The sequence below is a fragment of the Chionomys nivalis genome, chromosome 16 (genome assembly GCF_950005125.1).
Source record: "Chionomys nivalis chromosome 16, mChiNiv1.1, whole genome shotgun sequence".
Classification (NCBI taxonomy): Eukaryota; Metazoa; Chordata; class Mammalia; order Rodentia; family Cricetidae; genus Chionomys; species Chionomys nivalis.
The window spans coordinates 15,751,807-15,769,476 of NC_080101.1; the positions used below are offsets into that span (position 1 = coordinate 15,751,807).

The 17,670-nt window shown below is 45.8% G+C and overlaps 1 protein-coding gene across 5 annotated transcripts in view; it reads right to left on the minus strand.

Moving 5' to 3' along the window:
- Palm2akap2 (PALM2 and AKAP2 fusion) overlaps positions 1-17,168 on the minus strand; it is a 409,534-nt gene extending 392,366 nt beyond the window's left edge. For 2 of the 5 annotated variants that reach the window (XM_057790937.1, XM_057790934.1), the window contains exon 1: positions 16,874-17,003. In XM_057790937.1, the coding sequence (XP_057646920.1) occupies positions 16,874-16,878 (5 nt within the window). In that variant the 5' untranslated portion in view covers positions 16,879-17,003. Of the gene's footprint in view, positions 1-16,873 lie in introns of all 5 variants that reach the window. The other 3 variants (XM_057790938.1, XM_057790935.1, XM_057790936.1) reach the window with 2 other exon arrangements.
- Positions 17,169-17,670: the final 502 nt, after the last annotated feature.

A 17,670-nucleotide genomic window follows, 5' to 3' on the forward strand; every position in this document is an offset into this window, starting at 1 on the left:
TACGAAGTGTTAAATATTTAAAACCATGTAGCTTGTATAATGGAGTCTCATTCCCCAAAGGAAGATGAAGTACCAGGACATTCTTCAATGCAGTTAAACCTCAAAATCATTATGATGAAGTAAAAGCCGCCTGTCACACGAGATCAGATGGTTTCATTATTTCATATGAAATATCTAAGCAGAGAAACCTATGGAGATAAAAACAGATTTAGTGGCTGTTGTGGTGTGGGAAACTGGGGTGCTAGGGATGACAGATAAGGGGTACGGGTACTTCAGAGTAATTAAAGTGCCCTAAAATTGACGGTGATGACTGCATAGCTTTGAATACCCTGGAAGTCATTCCTACCAAAATTCACAACGCTCTTACTTCGTCTTTTGATTTTACTGTTTAGCTGAAATTTTAACTTTTGTGTTGTAATGAAATCACGGTGAAGAAAATATTGCTGTAGTCTTGACTCTGAAGGGACTGCTTACCCTTTTATATTACAGTTGCTATAGATTTTTTGTACATAATTTCTCCCATTTCTGATGTATTAAGTGTTCTGAATGGACTTCATTATTCTTGAGTCTCTTGAGACATAAACCTATTATTGATACATTTGCTATATGCATTTTAAAAAGGTATTTAGGGAAGCCTTTTTATGGAAATAGAATTGAGTAAAGAACAAAATTATTGAATAGAGAAGATTATAAAATTAGTAATTAGTCTCTTTAAAATATCCAAACTCTCTTTCAAAATCAAAGTCTTTATAAAGCTCCAAAATCTCTTAAAAAATTCAAAATCTCTCCACTGTAGGCTCCTGTAAAATAGTAAATGACTTAAATATTTTCTTACTCCACAAAGGAAGAACCAGGGCACAGTCACAGTCTGAGCAAAGCAAAACCAAATCCAATTGTGTCAATAACTCAATGTCTAAGTCTGGAACCACTAAGCATCTTCTGGGCTCCTCCAGAGCACTTAGGTCATTTCTCCAGCTCTGCCCTTCACAGCACACCCAGCTTGTCTGCTAAGGCTGTGGATGACTCCACTCCACTGTTGCTGCCATTCTAGATGGTCATTCCATGGCGCTGGCATTTCTAAAATGCCGGGGTGTCTGCTGCAACTGGGCTGCAAGTTCAGCAACCGCCTCTCCTGAGCTCTCCTCATAGTGTCAAGTATCAGCTACTCTCCACAGTCCCTTCCTGCCTTCAAAATCAATACTACCTAGGAGACTGTCACACATTACAAAGTCCAGCTGCCAGCATGAAGTATAACCCTGATGACCTGGAACACAGCTTGTGTCCTGACATGGAACAAACACTTCCCAGAAGACTTCATCTCAATGATGCTGGTCTCCTCTTAATCACAGCCGATTCCTGAGTCCCAGCTAATCAGCATCCATTGTCTGAGCAAACCACGGGTTTCACTTCTGGCATCTTGGTAATCACACCCCATTCTTCAGCTCAGCTGAGCAGACACCACAGATTCTTCACACAAATGCCCTGGTAAAGTCTCTGCTTCCCTCTGGAGCTTCACAAGCCAGGTCCCCATCTTCTGCACGGTTCTCAACACTCTTCTCTTCCAACGTCCTTCAGCACAGCCCACTGAGACAACACTGGATGACTTTTCTAGCCCAACGTTTCAAAGTCCTTCTGCAATCTTCCCCCACGTACAGTCACATCTGTCACGGCAACACTCCATTATCCTGGTACCGACTTCTGTCTTAGTTTGGGGAGGAAAGTGTTTATTTGACTTACACTTCTGCATCCTAATCCATCATTGAAGGAAGTCAGGGCAGGAACTCAAGCAGAGCAGGGACCTAGAGGCAGGAGCTGATGCAGAGGCCATGGAGGGGAGCTGCTTACTGGCTTGTCCCCTTGGCCTGCCCAGCCTGCTTTCTTATAGAACCAAGACTACCAGCTCAGAGAAGGCATCATCTACAATGGGCTGGGCCCTCCCCCACCAATCACTAATTAAGAAAATACTACAGGCCTGCCTACAACCCAATCTTGTGAAGGAAGAGTCTCAATTGAAAGTTCCCTTCTCTCAGATGACTTCAGCTGTGTCAAGATGACAGAAAACAAGACAGCACAGAACTCAGTCTTCCGTGGTGTTCCAAATCTGACCCTTTGCTGTGACCTCCGCTGCCACTTCCTGGTTGCCAGGTAGGGTGAGACCCACAGAAAACTGCTGGGGTTGAACTCTGCACCTAAAATCAGTGACAAGTCCTGCTCATCAGAGAACTTTCAGTCCCCGCTCCTCCCTAGCTGCTCTGAGAGCCTGGACCCCGAAAATCTAATTAGTTGTACTAACTCCTCTAATGGGCCAACATCTCTCTCCCTCTTTCCCGCTCTGTCTCCTCTCTGCCCATTCCTTCCTCCTTAGTCTCCCTGAATCCTCTCAAGACCCTCAATTGATTACACACACACACACATGCACGTACACACACACATTCACGCGCGCACACACACACGCGCACACACACACGTGCACACACTCTCTCTCTCACACACACACACACACACGCACACACACCATGCTAAGTTACTGTCTAATTGCTCACAGGCAGTAAACACTTTCTCCTCAGCCCCCAGAAGCGACGCTTTAGAAAATATGAGTATCCTCCCTTCTCCAAAAAAAGAGGGGGGGTCTATCATACTATTTCATGGCCCAGAAAGGCCTCAGCTAGTGAGTAAAGCAGAGAAGTCAGGGATTACAAATGACAAATGCCTGGTTTTTCTCCTGATGCTGAAGCAATCTTAGGATGTTAAAAGAATGTGTGAACAGACGCTGGCCTGGGGCCTCCCATTCACCGACATCCATTTTTACAGAGAATTCACTTTTCAATGCCCAAGCTTCCAGCCACCACACAGTGAAATCTGAACAGAGAGACGCAGGTATTCATTTACTCTGTTCTAGGTCGGCATCATGTAAGCTTGGAGAGCATTGGAGGGAGTCAGTCAGCTCCTAAAGTCAACTGTCTGGCAATAAGGCTACAAGAATTATGTCTGGGTCTGGGTCCTCCTGTAGCCGGGGTCTGTGTTGATGTCCATGGCCTCTGTTGATGCCCAGTTCTGGGATGCCACCTGTGGCCATGTTGGTATCTGAGGGTCATGCTGCTGCCAGGGCCATACAGATCTGAGCACTGTACCCTGCCTCCTGGGGCCATGGTGACTTCTGGTCTCATGCTGCTGCTGAGAGCTATGTCTGGGTCCATGGCCCTACTGCATCCAGGACCACACTTGCGAGGACTGGCCCCACCCCTCACCTAAGGGCTTGGTCCCAGAAGCCCTGTCTGACTAGCTCAGCTATCTCTCAGGCACATATTGAGGGCTTTGAGTGGGCACTCCCCAACATCTCTCCCATCTATAATCTGCTGGAATCCATGAAGGGACTGGTCCTACAGAACCATGGCTGCAGGATCACCGTGACTCAGGGCAACTTTAGGATATCTGAGAGGAGTTTCGGTGAGGATCCAGTATAGATGGGGTACCAGAAGCCAGAGGCCTTGAACCTGACCACCAACACATTACACAATGAACATTTGCAGGTAAGGCTGTGTGGACAAAGGATCTACTGCTTGATACACTGCAGCTCCCTGTGCCATTGAGAGGAATAAAGGGGTGATGGAGAGGCGGGGAAGATGAGGAGCAAAGTGTTTTGTTGTTGTTGTTGTTGTTGCTGTTCTTATTTGCCTTTTGTTTGTTTTGTTTTTCTATCTTTGTTTATTTTTAATTAATATCCTTATTTGTATTTTTTATTTTAAGTTTTCCTTTTGCGGGGGGGGGGATGCTATGTTACAGAGGGACTGGGAAATGAGTGGGATTGGAGTACATGATGTGAAATTCTCAAAGAATCAATTTTAAAAAAATAATGTTTAAAAAAGACTACAGATTTGTGACAGTAAGCTGGGGAGACGAGCTGAAACCGGGACTCCATTTCTCATTGATCGCAGTGTATTAGCAAAGCCATCCTGTCATCGTAGAACCAGCGTCACGTTCTCTCCCCAAAGACCACAGCACATCTGACTACTTCCTAACATCCCTACTGTCTCGGCCCAACTCCTGCCAAACCTCACTTACAGGATGCAGCAGCCTCCTAGCCACGCCAGGCACCTCCTTTGTCCACAGCGTGGATTGTGCGGCCTTTCTGCTTAGACTCGCCCAGAACTTTCCTTTTACCAAAGCTGCTTGCAGGGGCGGGGCAGGGGGATGGCTGGGGAGATTGCTTGCCCCAAGGGCATGGGAACTGAGATCAAACCACTGGCGCACACATGATGTGGCAGTATAATCCTAGCGTGGGAGAAGGAGAGACAGGAGGATCCTTGGGGCTTGCTAACCAGACTCCACTGCCAATCAGTGAACTTCAAGTCTAGTGAGAGGCTATGTCTCAAAGAAAAACAAGATAGAGAAGGGATTGAGAAAGATGGTGGATGTCACTTCTGGTTTACACACACACACACACACACAGATGCATACACACACACACACATGCACGCAACTCACTCATCTGAGAAGCACATTCAAGTGACCATGTCTTGACAAATGCACCAGGACACTACTGACTTTTTTATCTATCTATCTATCTATCTATCTATCTATCTATCTATCTATCTATCTCTGTCTATCTGTCTGTCTATCATCTATCTATCATGTCTATGTCTCTATCATCTATCTATCATCTATGTATCTATCATCTATTTGTTTATCCATCTTACCTATCTATCTAGTCTATCTATCATTTATCTATCATCTATCTACCTATCTACCTACTTATTCTATGTCCCTTTTGCATCATGCATCTTTTATTTATTTAGTTATTTATTTATTTATTTATTTATTATGTATACAATGTTCTGTCTGCATGTATGCCTGCCCGCCAGAAGAGGGCACCAGGTCTCATAGATGGCTGTGAGCAACCATGTGGTTGCTGGGAATTGAACTCAGGACCTCTGGAAGAGCAGTCAGTGCTCTTAACCTCTGAGCCATCTCTCCAGCCCTGCATCATGCATCTTGACCCCATTCATTTTCCATCCCTTCACATCTGCCCTCCGCCCCGCACAACCCCCTAAATAAAATAAAATTTAAGAGGAAAAAGAAAAATAAAACAAAACAAAGGACATGAGATCACAGATGATTAGATCCAACCATCATTTTTTAAAATATCAAAGAACTGACCAAAGGGAAAAAACTAGATATAGATTTTTTTAAGTTAAAATTTTCTTATTCATATTTTAAAAGGTAAGATTAGCTTTATCTACCCTGTAAACAGTTTGAACATACAGGCCGTAGTGCTCTGACTTTAAAAACAAACATTTGTTTTTGACCCACTCATGGGGAACTGCTCAGTGACATCACAGGAAAGGAAGAGACAGGGATTGCTTTGTCTGTTCGCTTGTCCTTATGCAAATCGCTGAACACCAGTCCGCCGAAGGAAACCCTGCCTGGAACCTTATTTGGGGACATATAAAAGGACGCTGAGACCCTCCACTTCCTGCATTATTAACAGCCCTACACAGGGCATACGGCTCAGGTGTCACATGCTTGCCTAGCATGCATGAAGCTCAGGGTTCAATACGCAGCACTGATGTATCATGGGGATGGCTGCAGCTGGGCCACAGAGTGCTCATGTGGACAGCCCTGCACTGTCTCTCCACTGGGATCAGCACTATGCCCGGGCACCGGCACCATCTTGTAAGATGTATTTTGGGAATATGAGATCTCAAGTCGGATCCCAGACCCACATATAAACACAATCTCCTTTTAACATGGTTGCTGGGGACTCTGCGCTCATTATACTGATAAAGGTGCTGTCTTGGGGACTGAGATCTTATTCTTCTTGCCATTAATTTTTGTTGCTTTGTTTTAGAGAGAAATTTATTACAAATCCTTAGCTGGGACCTGACGAGAAAGAAAGAAACACCACGGTCATTTGAGTTAGGCATAGAGGTCGGTCACAGGGCAGGGAGAGGAGCTTCAGGGCAAAATGAAAAGCTCCAAAGTACCAGAGAAAGCGTTTTTAGGCTCTGGCCAGCATCTGAAAAGAAAGATAAACAAAAAGAAAAAGGGAAATTTCAGCCTTTCTGAGTCAAGAGTCAGACAGAGCCTCCCAGGAACCACGGGGACTGCCAAGGCCATTAACTTTAAACACTCTGCACCCCTTCTGCAAAGAAGCGAGCTCTGCATTGGAATAGGAAGATTTTAAATTGTTTCCAGACCAAGTTTAGAGTGACTCTCTGATCTGAGGAGATCACAGAGCTCTGACAGTTTTGATGACTTTCAACCCTTCAGAGGCTTAGGGGCCGGGTGGAGTGGCTCAGTCAATAAAGTCCTTGTTTTGCGAGCACGAACACTTAAGTTTGATCCCCAGAGTCTACGGAAAGGATCCAGGCATGGTGGGCTGTGTCTGTGTTAACACTGGGGAGTAGATAGGAAGGTCCGTGGTGCTTGCTGGCCAGTCTAGTCTAATGGGTATGTTCTAGGCCAATGAGAGACCATGTACTGAAAGAAGTGGGCAGCCTTCCAAGGATGACACAGGAGGCTGAGCACTTGCCTCCATGTGTGTGTTACACACACAGGCACACACATACACACACAAAAAAGGGTCAGAGGCTTTTGATGTGATCTCAAAAAGCAAATTACACACCTACCAGGCCTTTTGTGTGCCCAGGAAATCCCACCTTCGTTTTCCTGTTTTCATTTGTTTCATTCACCTCTGTTTTCTTTGTTTTTAGTGATTCCAGTTTGCACCAGCATCTGAAAAACTGAGTTTCTGGTTCCTCAAGAGGGCAGGCATTTTCCACCTCCCTCAGTGAGAAGGATCACGGAGGAAGCCTCAGTATAAGAAAGATAGTTGAAAGTTGAGCTCATTTTTCAAATTCTATTTAACGATGTCTGAAATATTTCTTCAGAACTAGGATTAGTCTGTTGTAGGACAACGCCCAGAGATATTAAGCACAGAGGTTTTATGGTAAATTAGTCTCAGGGGTTAAGCAAGAGCTTGGCACTAAGCATCTCAACCTCTCAGCATCCCTCGGCTGCCAAGACTCACTTTGGCTCCTGTACCCTGCGACCTTCTGACAGCCTCTCATCACTCGTTCTCTCTCTTCGCAGAACATGTATTATATCTTTTTTTTTTCATGTATTATATCTTATCATGATCACTTAATCATTTGTGTTTCTCTCTCCTCAGAATGGGAAGGCAGGGATGGCATTGTCTTTATGTTTGTATCATGGGTACTAGCACAGTGCCTGGCACACAGTAGGTATTTAATGGTGATGGGTTGAAGGAATGATAAACCTAAGCCTTAACACAGACGTAACATCTGGAGGCAAGGGATGCAGAAAACAAAAGAACCACAATGGCCCCGGTTGATGACTTTGCCTACCTCACTCTATACACGCTGTGATAGTTGCTCTCCATTGCCGGCTTAATAAGACTTAAAGTCCCTACGGAAGCACACCTCCTTGTACATCTATGAGGGTGTGTCCAGAAAAGTTTAGCTGAAGATGGGAGATCCACACTGAATACTATCCCATGGGGTGAAGTCCTGTGGTGGTCTGAATGAAAATGGCCTCCCATAGACTCATAGGGAGTGGTATTATTGGGGGTGTGGCCTTGTTGGAGAAAGTGTGTCACTGGGGGTAGCCTTTGAGGTTTTGGATGCTCAAGCCAGGCCTAATGTCTCACTGTCTCTTTCTGATGCCTATGGCTCCAAATGTAGAGCTCCCAGCTATCTCTCCAGAACCATGTCTGGCTGCATGCTGCCCTGTTTCCCACCATGATGATAATGGACTGAACCTCTGAACCTGTAAGCTAGTCCCAATTAAATGTTTCCTTTATAAGAGTTGCCATAGTCATGGCATCACTTCACAGGAACAGAAACCCTAAGGGACGGGCCCTAAATTGAATAAAAGTGGAAAAGTGGGGAGAACGCCGGCATTCGGCCCTCTCTGCTTCCTGATGGTGAATGGAACAGACCGGCTGCCTCACAACCCTGAAGCCATGCCGCTTCTGCAAGAGTAGTGAGGGCCTTCAAGCCCTGCGTCGGAATAAGCATTATCATCCTTAAGCTGCCTCTGTTAAGCATTTTATCAGAGCAAAGAGAAAAACAGCCATTGTAGGTGCCGACTAAAAGCAACCAAGTGGTAATAAATAGGAACTAAACACCTACCTTTCGTGCACACAAACACCCAGAAAGCCAGCCACGATTTGCGAACCAAATCATCTGCTCACTCATTATGAAGTTTTATTTTGGTGTTTTGTTTTTTTTTTTTCCAAAAAGACAGGGTAGAATAATAAGAAATATTCATGAGACAAAATGTCAGCTCTAGTTCCTGCCCTCCCAAACTGGCTGTCTCTGCTTCCGACAGGGACAACTGCTCCATTTGTAAGTAGTAAGCACAAAGCACTCCGCAAGTGTAAATGCTCTGTGCACACTTATTCCCCTTCAAAGGAAAAGATCTGCAAGCAAGGAGCAGATGAGGGCATTTCAGAACATAGCATAAGAAACATATAAACCAAATAAATTATTCTCCAAGCATGCAAAACACCTTTTTTAAATGATGGGTCTTCAAAAAGAAAAAGTGCAGGGGACTAGAGAGACAGTTCAGCATAAGAGCTTCATGCCACATGGGGACTGGAACTGGGACCCTAGCATTTGTGCAACAAGCCAGGGATCCCCACAAATGCCTTTAACGTTCACTCTGTGGAGGGTGGAGATAGCAGGATTGCTGGGACTTGCCACCTTTTGATCTAGCTTAGAAAAATGCAAGCCCAGGTGTAGAGAGCGTGATAGAGGGGGACAGCCAATGCTCTCTTCCAGCCTTGGCACCTAGGCTCAAGAGCACATTCATGTATCACGCGTGCACACATCCACACACACGTAAGTAAATACATAACAGATAAATAAATCCTTAAACAAGAATAAAATGAAGTGCCAAGTGAGCTAGCAGAGTCAGGGAAAGAACTGAAGATAACAACAAAACCACAACAAGTCGGGCAGTGGTGCCGCACACCTTTAATCCTAGCACTTAGGAGCCAGAGGCAGGCAAATCTCTGTGAGTTTGTGGCCAGCCTGGTCTACATAGCGAGTCCCAGGACAGGCTCCAAAGCTACAGAAAAACCCTGTCTCAAAAAGAAAAAAGAAAGACAGAAAGACAGAAAGACAGGAAGGAAGGAAGGAAGGAAGGAAGGAAGGAAGGAAGGAAGGAAGGAAGGAAGGAAGGAAGGAAGGAAGGAAGGAAGGAAGGAAGGAAGGAGAAGGAAGGGAAGGGAAAGGAAGGGGAGAGAGAGAGAGAGAGAGAGAGAGAGAGAGAGAGAGAGAGAGAGAGAGAGAGAAAGGAAAGGAAAAAGAAAACCACTACAAATATGAAAACTACACCAGAATAACAATAAACAAATGTTGCCTTGCAAAGCAAAAGTGTCCATTATCGATAGACTTTTCAGTGTAACAAAGCCGTAGGGATGAATCAGGACGGTGGAACAGTGGGTTGTCCCCTGTGGTAGGAAACAGAGAATGCAGATCTTTGTACACTGAAATGCATGAAGAAACTAATCAACAAACAGAAACCATCGAGGATAATGCCATACAACTACAAGATTAGACCTCAGGAGGCTAAGGGGAAAGGGTCATAAATTTGAGGCCAGTGGGCAAAACCACAGCTCAGGGCAAGCCTGGGTTATATAGTGAGATTCTGACTTCAAAAACCATAACAAGCAAAAGATAATAATGAATTCATAAGTGAAAATCTGATTCTTCAGATCAAAGAAATCACTGTTTTCTAGGGAAAACTAACACAATAGCTTGCAGTGAGAAACACCGCAGAGAAGTCTCAAAATTTCCAAGGTTTAAAAGTAATTCTGCCAGCATAAAAAGCTTGCAAGGGTCTGGAAGGATAGGAGACAAGCCATCCACAAAGAAGAAACAATCAGACTAGGCTCAGTTTTGGCCACAGCAAAGATCTGAGGTTCTGACATAGATCTATGTCAGAATATCAGAGGTTAACACATAGAATTATGAAAGGGAAAGACCTGATTCTAATTGTTCTAGACAGGGTCTCATGTAACCCAGGTTAGCCTCAAACTCTCTGTGTAGCTAAAGAAGGCCTTACACTTCTTTCCTGCTTCAACCGCTCCAGTGCTATGATCACAGGTACATGGCACCATGCCAAATTTGCAATTTAACAGTTTCTTGCAGACAAGGTATGGACTCTACCAACTGAGTTTCATCCCCAGCTGTGATCCTAAAACTTTATACACATTCAGTGTATTTATTCATTGAAGTAATAGGTTAGAAAGACTCACTACCTTTGAATCTTTCTTGAAAATGAATCTTCCAACTAAATATTAAACTCACAGACGCAGCTCAGGAAAGATCACTGCCCCTGGCAACAGTGCTCTTGGGGAGTGGACGCCACGAATATCCAGGCCAGCATACAAAGGGCTGGCTGATGTCACTGCAGCAATGTAAGGCTGTGTTGGTGGTCTGGTCTTTTCGGAGACCTTGATGGAACCTGATGAAACTTACAGAATGCACGTTCATTCACTCACTCCACACTTCCCAAAAGCAGCTTTCAGATTCATTTCCGAAGCATCCAAGATGTTCACAGTAGCATTGTATATAATGGGTAGAAATGGGAGCAAAGCACATACATGTCCAATGAAGATGGGCTGGCTAGCCACACTTCCATAGTAAAAACAAACTGGTTAATAAATGCAGATGAAGTGGGTGTGGGCATTTTGCTGCATCAAAGGCATGCACAGAATAGCATGGACAAAATGCAAGTTATTGAGTAGCGAGAACAGAATGCAAGCTGCCGAGCCACATAGAGGGATGTTGTGGGTGAACAGGAGCATTAACCCCCAATCACCTGTTTCTGACTCTGCTGTGGGCATCTGAATTACCCGGGAGGAAATCTCCAAATGATTCATGGTAACAGCCTCTAAGGGATGAGATTTGGAGGAAAGAATAGAAAATGAAGATGTGCAGATGACAAATTCTGTGATATTCTGATTACTTAAAATCACACATTATCATAAAATTAACTCTAAAAGTATTTACACGTTTTTCTTTTGGTGGTGAGGATCAAGCCTGGGCTTCTGTGCGTGCCAAGCACACACACTAGACCACTGAGCTCCCACACATTAGGAAGCATATGATTAATGCTCATAGTGGCCTGAGTCCGGGCCACTCCACATGAGCCAGGATTAGCAAAGCAAATCTTCCGGAAGTACATGGCATCCGTAGTCACATGCAGGCTAACCCATGAACCCCTGGAAGATAGAGCCAAGGATGCTGAGTCATCGTTTATCCCAATTTACCTCTCACAGCTCTGACTCAGAGAAAATATTAAGCAAAAGTTTGTGAAATAAATCAATGCCTGCATAAATGAATGAAGGCATGGATGCTGGTCCTGAACTTGGGGTTCCACGTCCTCACCACACTTAAATTTTACTGGGCCTGGATTTGTTTATTTGCAAACCCTGGCAAATGTGGTGGTGCCCATTTGTGATTACAGAGCTCAAGAGGTGGGAGCAGGAGAATTGTGGCTCCGAGGCCAGTGGGTTCTTGGTCAGCCTTGGCAAGGGTCAGAATGTGCCTCAGTCCACAGCCCCCACCGAGTTCAGCTCTTTTATGATCTCCTCTCAGTGATCTCAACTTGCCACACAAGCCACATAAAAAGCAGGCCTCTGCCCGGCTGGGTGGGAACATCAGTTGGGCTTTGAGGCGGCTACGGGCTTCACAAGAGCCCCGGAATTTGCAGGGATGGCAAGAGCTTGAAGAATTCCCACGTCACGTTTCTTCACGCCTTGCTGAACCCACGCTGTTTTGTAGGCTGCTCCAGAGAAGTGTGAGGCAAAGCTTCACGAGTGTCATCAGATTAGGAGGTGGGCGTGTGTTCTCCCAGCCACATCCAGCTCACACTCACTGAGAACCACAGCCAAGGCTGCCGTGCTGACACGCGCCGTAGCTGAGCCCCAGCTCGGCACAGGCCACACCATCCCTGACTCTGATCTCCCATAAAGGAGCTTCTCAGATCCACACATCCTGAAGAGAACTCTCCAGCAAGGAATATTCTAAACTGAGTGGTTAGCCACCCTCGGTGCTTAGTTACTACCAAGTCTTTCCTTACCCAAGTTAAGAAGCTCTTATTTGATCAAAGCCAACAATGTTCATGAACAAATGTACTTCCTTTTAATTGCGTATACTTTGATTTTGTTTGACAACCTTGGTTTGTCCAAGATTATCAGATTCTGGCACATAGGCAGCTGTATTTCTAAATTGATTGTCCCCTTCCCTTTGGCGGACACTTATAGTTTCCAAAAACTTGGCTAGGATAGTTTCTAAGTCACCTGTTTTAAGTACCTTCAGAAGAAAAAGGGAAAAAAACAGTTGAGGGGTTTTATATAATCTTTAGACTTGATGTTTTATCATTGTCTTCAGCGAGCCTCTGAAACACTCGTGATGAAATTCAAAGTTCTCGAGGTCTTCATGAAGTATTAACTTCTTTGTGACCTTCCCTGATGTGGTTTAAACCCCTTACCAGCTCATGTGTTTGGACACTTGGTCACCAGGTGGTGGCACTATCTGGGAAGGTTATGGAACCTTTGGGAGGCAGAACCTTGTTGGAAGGATTACATCAATGACGCAGGCTTTGAAGATTTATAGCCTGGCCCAAGCTGCTGTTCTTTTAGTTGGAGAATCAAGTGACAGACTGCTCTCACGCCTTCTCTGCCATGATAGACTTATTCCCTGCTGAAGCTACATACCCAAATAAGGCCTTTTTCACGTAAGTCATTTTGGTCAGTATATTCTTAATCACAATAGATGAGAAACACACACATATATACATTCACACACACTCACACATTCTCACACATGCATTCACACACTCACCTGCTCACACAGATTCACACACAAACACATGCTCATACTTCATACACTCATATACACTCACACATCCACACACACTCACACACATGGTCACACACACTCTCACACATGCATTCACACATTCACATGCTCACACAAATTCACACACACACTGGCACACATGCTCACACTCTCATGCACTCATATACACTCACAGTCACAACCACACACACATACACCCTCACACACAAATTCTCATAATGCATTCACACACTAACAAACATGCTCACACTTCATACACTCATATACACTCACATCCACACACTCACACACATGCATTCACACACTCACATGTTCACACAGACTCACACACACTGACAGACACACATGCTCACACTCTCATACATTCATATACACTCACATCTATACACACTCTCTTCACATGCTCACACACACTAACACGCATGCTCACACTCTCATACATTCATATACACTCACATCTACACACTCTCTTCACATGCTCACACACACTAACACGCATGCTCACACTCATACATTCATATACACACTCACATCTACACACACTCTCTTCACATGCTCACACACACTAACACGCATGCTCACACTCTCACACATTCATATAACTCACATCCACACACACTCTCACACATGCATTCACATGTTCACACACACGAACACGCATGCTCACACTCTTGTACACTCATACACACTCACTCACACACACATTCTCCAGCCTCATCCCTGGACCACCTCTGCTCCGTCTTTAAAGCTCCAGGCACACCACCTATTTTTCCATTGTCCCAGCATGGCAAGCTCTCCTGCCTCCAGGCCTTGGCACATGCTGTCATCACAGCTCCAGCTGTTTTTTTCCCTTCATGTGATACTCGGCAACCCTAACTCATCCGTTAGATCTCACATTAAGTATCAGCTTCTCAAGGAGGCTTCTCTAATGGGTTGATCCAACGCCCTTACTCTTCCTATCATTTCCTCTGTGTCCTTTCTTCTCACAGTGTGTGTTGCACCTTGCAATTCCATGGCTTCTGGGTTTACTGGGTTAGCATGGCATGGCCCCTGGGTTTACTGGGTTAGCATCTCATGGCTTCTGCATGTACTGAGTTAGCATCTCACGGCTTCTGGATTTACTGGGTTAGCATCTCATGGCTTCTGGATTTACTGAGTTAGCATCTCACAGCTTCTGGATTTACTGGGTTAGCATCTCATGGCTTCTGGATTTACTGGGTTAGCATCTCATGGCTCCTGGGTTTTTACTGGGTTAGCATCGCATGGCTCCTGGGTCTATTGGGTTAGCATCACACGGCTCCTGTGCTTAGTGGGATAGCATCTGTTCTTATTAGATTTTGAACTCCATGCTATGAGAATCATGACTGTTTTATGAACCACTGCTAATCTCAACAAATAGCCATTGATTAAACGGGAAAGCTAATTCAAATTCATTCCTTCTTTTAATTAATTTTTTCACAAATGCAAGTTGGACACAATAAGTGAAGGGAACTAAAACTATATCTCACTCATATTCAAAGAAGCCTGGCTACCTGGGATGAGATGAGGGGGTGAGATTGGATTGGCAGAAGCGCAAGGCTTGACATTTGAGAAATGTTGTTAGGCCCATGGGTGGACAGAAAATGCAGTATTGTGAAGGAAAGAAAAGAGTGGGATATTAATGACCTTAAGGAAGGAAGGAAGTGTGGCAGACAGACAGTTGAAAATTAAGTAGGTTCACGGAGCACTTTCAAATGTCACATGGGGTAAAAAAACCAAAATCAGACTGACCAGAGTAGGGGGACATGTGCGTACCCAAAAGGAGAGAGAGAGAGAGAGAGAGAGAGAGAGAGAGAGAGAGAGAGAGAGAGAGAGAGAGAGAGAGGTCTGAGGTAGGCACACCTGGTACCAACCACAGCGAAGACCAGGAGGAAACAGTGTGAAGTCCTGAGGCTCTGTGCCACAGTTATGAAGACCAGATGCTAAGTCTAGGAGAGAGACATTAGTGTGGGGATAAAAATCACTGTGCCTCATCCTCGAAAAAAAACAGGCTGTCCTCAACCCTGCACCATGAGACAACTAAGTCAGCGTTCAATCCCTGGTCAAGGGCAGTCTCCATATGACCAACGGGGATGAACACTCAGAGGCCAAGGTGCCCCGTAACGGTACTGAGTACCAGAAGCTCGCCCAAGTCCTCGCTGCCACAATGTCATCATGGGAACTGCAGCAGGTTCAGTTGCCCGTAGGACATTGTATTTCTGTGTACATTATCTGTGGGCTGGAGAGCTAGCATAGCTAATACAAACCTACTGACCCAGGATCCACACAGTGGGAGGAGAGAACCAGCTCTCACCAGCGATCCTCCGACCTCCATGCCCATGTTGAGGCATGTGCACACATGAAATAAGTAAATGAATATTTTAAATTATAAAAACTGTCCAAAAACTGGCTTTCTACCAATCTAATATGCCATAAACTGTCAACAGAGAAGGCTGGGGACTACAACAATAATACTAAAAGATAGACACTACTTACAGACACTGTGTGATACTTAGCTCTGGGTCTGTTCTAAAATGCATGTGTATTAACACATATGTATTTATACATGTATATCAATTGCTTAATTTATACTCAAAGAAAAGAACTACTATTGTTTCATTTTCTAGAAGGGGACAATGAAACCCAGAGAGATTGACATTGTTCAGCAATGTGTCAAAGGCTTCAGTCCCAGACAACCTGACTCTGGAGACCAGCCCTTAATGTCCAATTCCTCTATTTGATTTTACAATTTATAAATTTATAAAATTTATAAATTTAGAAGAGAAGCAAATATTATCTGATCTTCTCAATAACTCTAAATAATAAGGGATGTCTTTTTCTGATTGTGATTGGGGAAACTGAGGCTCACAGCCATTAAAACACTAGCATGGGAACTCAACAATGCCATTGCCAACCAAAGAATAATTTCCTACAACCCCTCACTCCTAATGTGCCACATCATCTCCGCGTCTCCTTTCCACTCTGTGAGGATTAAATTGCATCTGCACAATTGGTTATGCAGAAGGATAAAAGCTGAATCCAGGCTCTTTGGGTTTGGCATGGAGATCCTAGTATCTGGAAGCATGACATTATCTCCAACCTGAAATATGATTTCATATGACCTCAAAGTCAGCGAGTACCCGTGGGAAGAGAGCGAGAGGGGGAGATGACCAAGTGAGCAAAGATGTAATTGCTGACTTTCTTGGAGCGGCAGGCTGACGCCTGTCACGGGGACCTTGCTGCAATATCAACCTGGGAGAGCGACTGGGAAGGCAGAAAGAAACACGCAACCCTAGTCTGGGTCCACACCCAGAGACCTCATTGTGTCTTTTTCTGGTTACCGCCTCTCTTGTCTCCTTGCCATCTTTTCCCCCACCCCACCCCCCGTGAAATGCGGGTGATACCCAAGATGGTCACTGCTGCTAGGACATTTCTGTCTCATTTCTCATTTCCCCAGGAGCAAATCAATTATTTTGGGTCCTCCGGTGGCTTTTAGTAGCCAGTCTGGCTTATATCTCTCACAACTCAACAGCCTTCCATCACATTCTTAGGGAATCACGTTTGCTTCGGATCCGCAGTGACACCCCCCTATACGCACGCACACACACACGCCTCTTAACTGCAGTCCAATAATGCTGACATGGTTAGGAATCGGAAGTAATGGCTATCGCAGCCAACTCCCCAAGAAGCACAAGGTCGGGAGCAAGGACCCAGAGAAGCTTAAAACAGGTCTGGCTCCTTAGCAACATGACACCCCATGTGCCCCCAAGGCAATGGCACAAATCCCTGCAGCTCGGGGGCTGTCGATACCCCCTCCACAGCGGCTGCTATAGAAACAGGAAGAGGAACACACTGGACTGAAATTAAACACCCAGACTGGACAGAGATGAGCGGGGATCGGTCACCATAGCAACATGCCCAGGGAAGCACCGAGCTACGCGCTGCGCGGGGATACTCACTCCATCGCGGGGATCCGGACAGCCCGGTGCACTGCTGCGGGGCTTCAGTCGCTGCTGGCCTCTGCCCGGGGTTCTCTGGCCACTTGCAAGGTGGAGCAGCCCAGCCGTTCCCCGGTCCCCGCCCGCCTCCCCTGGAGCACTGGCGAAGGGAATACTCTGGCTCTCGCGGCTCCCAGCCTGCGAGTAAAACGGGAAGCAATTGGATAACGTTATTCGCCGGGTGCTAGACCGAGCCTCTTCACTTAAGGGGATCCGGAAGGGAGCGCGCCACCAGCCGTGCGCCAGGCGAGGCGGCTACCCCGCGCCCTGGTCCCCTGGGCGCCCGATGCTGCAGGTGCGCTCCCGACTCCCCTGGGACCCACGGCGGCGCCGCGCAGAGCTCCGGGAGAAGCATAGGAGGGGGCGAGGGGCGGTGGCGCTGGGTGGCACGTCCTAGGGGGCATAGGGAAACGATGGAGTCCTTGGCAAGGTAGCAGGTAGCAGTTGTCGCCGCCTAGAAGTTGCAGGAGGCTTCTGGCCTCTGCAAAACAGCAAGCGTTGCCTTCAGCGGGGCTTGTCTGGGACTGCGAAACGCCATTATGCCAGCGCAGCCGGTGTCTGCGGGAGGGACCAGGAAAACTCCAGCTGCGCTGCCGCAAGTTCTTGCGGTGTTTCCACTTGGGCGATCCCACGCCCAGCTCAGTGTCACTCCATATTCTCCGACTTCCTGCCTGCCGGGAAGATGTTCTTCAGATATCCCTGGCCTGTTTTTCTCCAAGAGTTACATTGAATATGATTTTACAAGTTACCTCAGCCCC